The sequence below is a fragment of the Tamandua tetradactyla genome, chromosome 6, assembly GCF_023851605.1.
Source record: "Tamandua tetradactyla isolate mTamTet1 chromosome 6, mTamTet1.pri, whole genome shotgun sequence".
Taxonomy (NCBI): domain Eukaryota; kingdom Metazoa; phylum Chordata; class Mammalia; order Pilosa; family Myrmecophagidae; genus Tamandua; species Tamandua tetradactyla.
This window is the reverse complement of record NC_135332.1, coordinates 84,113,844-84,118,633: the sequence shown is the minus strand read 5'-3', so window position 1 is coordinate 84,118,633 and position 4,790 is coordinate 84,113,844. Positions and strand designations below refer to the sequence as shown.

At 57.3% G+C, this 4,790-nt stretch overlaps 1 protein-coding gene across 1 annotated transcript; it reads right to left on the bottom strand.

The window, feature by feature from the left end:
* Positions 1-1,940: 1,940 nt before the first annotated feature.
* On the bottom strand, positions 1,941-3,707 carry LOC143686187 (lymphocyte antigen 6D-like). Its single transcript, XM_077163176.1, has 3 exons — positions 3,656-3,707; positions 2,934-3,032; positions 1,941-2,125 (listed from the first exon to the last, which is right to left on the bottom strand). Exons 1-3 carry the CDS (start codon positions 3,705-3,707, stop codon positions 1,941-1,943), a joined length of 336 nt encoding a protein of 111 aa, XP_077019291.1.
* Positions 3,708-4,790: the final 1,083 nt, after the last annotated feature.

The window sequence follows — 4,790 nt, the reverse complement described above, 5'->3', positions numbered from 1 at the left end:
CATCCTTGGGTAGGCTTTGTCTCCCAGGCTTGGCTGCACACACACGTGAACTCACATGCACACTCAGAACTGGAAGCCTGGACTGCCAGGGACAGAGTGCCTCTCCTCCAACCTGCTGACCATCCCTGTGGCCAGAGATGCTGCCTGGCCCAGGCAGAAGGGGCATTGGTCTCCGCCAACTACGGGCAGGGAACCAATTGCTCCCAGGACCACTAGGGCCCTTAAAGAACCATTTCATCTCTAGAGCCCATCGAGACTGGGACAGCTGGGATGCCAAGGGAACAAGCAGCTCTAGCCTTCCCTGCTGCCCGTACTGCAACCTGTCCAGTGTTGCACCCTCCTTGTTCACTGGTACAGGAAAATCAGTGAAGGAAGAGTGAGTCCCGACCTTGTTGAGAAAGAAGGACCCACACCCCAACCCAGCATAGCTCCAGGGCTGCAGAAGGTAGAGAAATGACTGTACTTTCCCTCCTGAAGGAGAGAGTGCAGAGACAGGAGAGGGACGAGGAGGAGAGACACAGAGGGAGAGAAGTCAGGATACAGTGGGGGTCTCGTGAAACCCCACCCCGTGGACAGGGCCAGTGGGTATTCACAAAAGAAGGTGCTCAGCAATGATTGCTTTTCAGAACCTACCACCTCCGGGTGGGTCTTAGGCCAGATAAGTCCTGAAACCAGAGGGCCCAGCCTCTCCAGAGCATCCGTTAGTTCCATCCCCTATCCCATATTTTCGACAGCCTTTTTCAACAAGAAAATGTTAGAAAGGGCACAGCCCAAATACCCCTAAAGATTGGGAGAAAGATCAAAGGAGAAGACAGAGTTATAACAGAGAAGGTAGGATTTAACAAATGAGTATGACTGTTGAATCATTATATTCATTTTTTTCAGTTTCCAGTGTCTCAGAGCAGCTAGAGAGAAAAACTTAAAACTGTGGAACTGTAACCCATACCAAACTCTGAAATCTGTTCTATAACTAATTGCTGTGGTGTGCTTTGAAATTTATTGCCTTTTTTGTATATGTATTATTTTTCACAGTTTAAAAAAAAAAGAGGGGGCGCTCTAAGCAGGAAGCTCCCCAGGGAGGTCTCAGCAAACTCTTCACTGTTCACAGAGTCTGTCTGGGGGATTCTGATGGGGAGAGAGCCAAACGCACGCTTAATTACAAGGCAATAAGTCTGGTGAAGCTTTTAATAAAAAAATCACATTGTTCATGAGGATTCAGAGACGGGCTCAGGCCCCCTGACCTGGTCCTGGGTTTAGGGACCCGTGGCCTCCGCCCTGAAGTCGGGCCTCCAAGCTGGAAGCATTCCTGCGGGAAGGTCAAGTCCAGAAGCGGCGTGGAGTTCACAGGGGCTGCGGGTCAGGTGGGGGTGGGTGCTCCTGCCCACAGACCCAGGGCCCTGGCCAAACGGCGTCCGCACGGAGCTGGATGAGTGGCCACCCACATGTTGCTTCTGTGGTGCGTCTGTCCCCAGTTCATACAGCGGCCCCTGTCCCTGCCTGCCACTCTCTGGGGACACCTCCAGGTTGGAAGGCCCCTCCGGGGGATTCCCGCCTGCCAGTGGTCTCCAGGGGCCGACACACAGCAGTGTATATGAACGCTGGGCAAGGAGGAAGTAGGTGGGTGACAAGACGCTGGGGGCTTCTGTGCGCCTGTCCAGACCCCAGGGCTCTCTGAAGTTGTGAGAGGTTGAGCCTGGGAGTGCAGGTCCTACCAAAAGCAGCGGTGGGCCTTCCCAGAAGCACGGGCCTCTCCAGTGCCAGGCTTGTCTCTATAGCTGACCAACTCCCCTCCGGCCAGGAGCCAGGTGCAGCACCATGGACAGCAGCAGCAGTGGTGCCCTGCGCAGGGGCGCGCAGCTCCACACATTCGCTTCCTTTTGGACATGGGCCCAGACGCCGAGCTCTGCATCTCTGAAGCGCTCCCAAGGCTGTGCCTTCTCCTACCTGTTGAGGTAGGCAACCCACATGCTGAGAGCCAGCAGCCCCCAGCTGGTGCTGCGGCCTGTTGCACTGTTGCAGAGATCTGTGTTACAGCAGGAGGCCCTGGAGAAAAACAGACTCTCTTGGAAGCCAGGGCAGGTGTAAGCACAGGATTTTATGACCACCGCTTGCTTGTCTGGTGAAGCTGGAAAACAGAGTAAAAGGTTATTTATTGAAACCTGCGAAAGCCACTCCCTGTCCCTTTCAGCAAGCTCAGTCCTCCCAACAGTCTGCCCTGATCCTTCTCCAATGCTCTCCTACCCTACCAGAGACTTACAGAAAGAGGTAGGTAGGGTCAGGAGGTAGGGAGGTGGGTGTGTGACCAGGATCAGGGCTCAGCTTCTGACCAGGATCGGGGCTCAGCCTCTGACCAGGATCGGGGCTCAGCCTGTGACCAGGCTCGGGGCTCAGCCTCTGACCAGGATCGGGGCTCAGCCTGTGACCAGGATCGGGGCTCAGCCTCTGACCAGGATCGGGGCTCAGCCTGTGTCCAGGGTCAGGGCTCAGCCTGTGACCAGGGTCAGGACTCAACAAGTGACCAGAGTCAGGGTTCAAGTAGGTGACCAGGATCAGGGGTCAGACTCCCACCCATGCCCCCATGTTCTTCCTCTTCCCCTTCAATGAATGCTCCTTCCATTCAGTGGTACAACCAGTGGAGCCTTTCCTGTGAGCCACGCCTTCACAGTGTGTTTCGCATGGAATACGTGGTTCACCCCTCTCACGGAGCTAGGATGGAGGTGGCATGGTTCCCAGTTTGGAGGAGAGGACACAGCACCAGGAAAGCTGCAGGCTCCTGGCTCATTTGCCTGAAGGCTGGCTGGCAATTCTCCCTCCTGGATTTGAGCTGGGGTCTCCCCAGTCCCCCTCTGATCCCCGCGGCCACTCCCGCCCCTCCTGCCGAAGGACTGAGAGGCGGGCCCACCCACGGCCCACCCGCCCGGAAGGATGCTCACTGGTCCACGTTGTCAGGCAGTAGCGGGTGCCGGCCTTGCACGACGTGGCCTGGTGGCAGTTCCTGGACGCGGAGCACTCGTGGCATCTCAGTGCCTGGACTGGGGGGAGCACAGAGCAGTTTTTCAGACCAAGCCGGGCTCTAGCCCGGGCCTTCCACACCGCAGCCACACCGGTGTGGCCTTGGCAGCAGCTTTCCTGGGGGACTCCCGGCCCCTCCGCCCCTTCCTCTGCCTGCTCCTTGGGCACCCAGGCTTAGGCTCAGACACAGTAAGGAACCGCTCACACTCAGCACGGCACTGCCCGCCGGGAGGGCACCGGTGCCACACGCCCCTCTCCCTGGGGGAGGAAACCAAGGCTCCCAGCAGCCAGAGGCCCGGATTCTGGTGGGACCCTGACAGAGGGGCTCGAGCATACCCTCGACCCTGGCCTCAGCGCTGGAGACACCCACCACCCTGGGTGAACTACAGCAGATGAAACAGCGTCTGGGTGGGCTAGGGAGATGCAGGGGGGTGCAGTCAGCCCCACGGGGTGGGATGCAGGGCCACAGTGTCCCCGCCATGGTTCTCCCAGCTCTGTGACCTCAGTGGGTCCCAAGCAGCAGGGGACAGGGGCAGGCTGTTGCAGAGGGTCCCTTCTGCCCAGTAGGCCCTGAGCTCTCATGGTGGCAGCCAGGGGTCTTGAGGACCCAGGGGATGTGGAGCCAGGAAGCCCACTGGCTCACCTGGCCATGTCAGCAGGAGGAGAAGCAGCAACTGGAGCAGGTGAGGCCTCATCGCTGGGGGAGTGGGAGGAGCAGGGGACAGGCAGGCAGCTGCTCAGGTCCTGGGCCCAGCGTGTGTGCTTTGGAGCAAGGCTGCCCGACTTTATAGAACCTCCAGCTGCGCTGGGTGGGGCAGTCACGAACTTTCTCCATCCAAACATGTGTCACTACTGTCATGCAACCGAGGTGTAATACTTCTGGAATCCTCACTTCTGCTGCAGAGGCTATCCCGGGAAACACCAAGACCCTGCCCCTCATGAGCTGTCCCGCCTCACTTCTCCCTGCTTCCCTAGAGCCACGCTTCCTGCTTCCCTCTCCCTCTTCTGAGCACCCAGGGCCTTTGATGCCTTACCAGGCACAGGGAAGGGAGAAGCCACCCTCAGCTTCCACGGGGGCTGAGGGCAGAAGGGAGGAATTTAAATGTATCCAGGGAGGCCAGTGATAGACGCCATTGTTAACATGTGAACTCCAGGAGGGCGGGTTTGCCTTGTTCCTCACAGTAGCCCAGTGCCTAGAAGCACCAAGTGCAGGAGGCTGGGGAGACGACCTAACTAGGCTGGGCCTGGAAGCTGTCGAGAGGAGCTGAGGTTGGAGCTAGTGTTTCACCGACCATAAAAGGCCATTGGCAGTGAGCTGCTCCGTTATTTTATATATAATGAATATAATGTGTAAATGAATATAATAATATAATAAATCATAAAGAAGCACTGCCAATTAAACTACCAGACACCAGCAGGGAACAACAAAATGCATTCCAGTCTTAAAGATGTGAAAACATGAGAAACAGTGTGTGTGGTAAGGTGTGGCTTATCAGGAAAGGGCAGGGGAGAGTGGAGAAGGAGGGGTGTGTGTCTGGAAGGGGGAGCACCTGGGGAGGCCTCCCTGTGAGGTGGTGACTACTGAGTCCAGACGGTGGGCAGGGGCTTGGTCAGGTGGGCACGATGCCCCACCTCCAGCTGGGACTGGAGCCTGCGGGGCAGGTTGGGCCTGAGTCATGGAGCCAGGTTCAAGCACACAGGATATGTTGGGGGTCCCACTTTTTTTATTTCTAAGAGCGGCCTAGACCCCCCCTTGATCCAGGGAGCCCAGACCAGCC

Coding starts and splice junctions, on each gene's coding strand:
- LOC143686187 (XM_077163176.1), bottom strand. CDS start 3,707: ATGAGGCCTCACCTGCTCCAGTTGCTGCTTCTCCTCCTGCTGACATGG. Junction 3,033..3,655: donor CCTCCTGCTGACATGGCCAG/GTGAGCCAGTGG, acceptor TGCTCCCCCCAG/TCCAGGCACTGAGATGCCAC. Junction 2,126..2,933: donor CTGCCTGACAACGTGGACCA/GTGAGCATCCTT, acceptor TCTGTTTTCCAG/CTTCACCAGACAAGCAAGCG.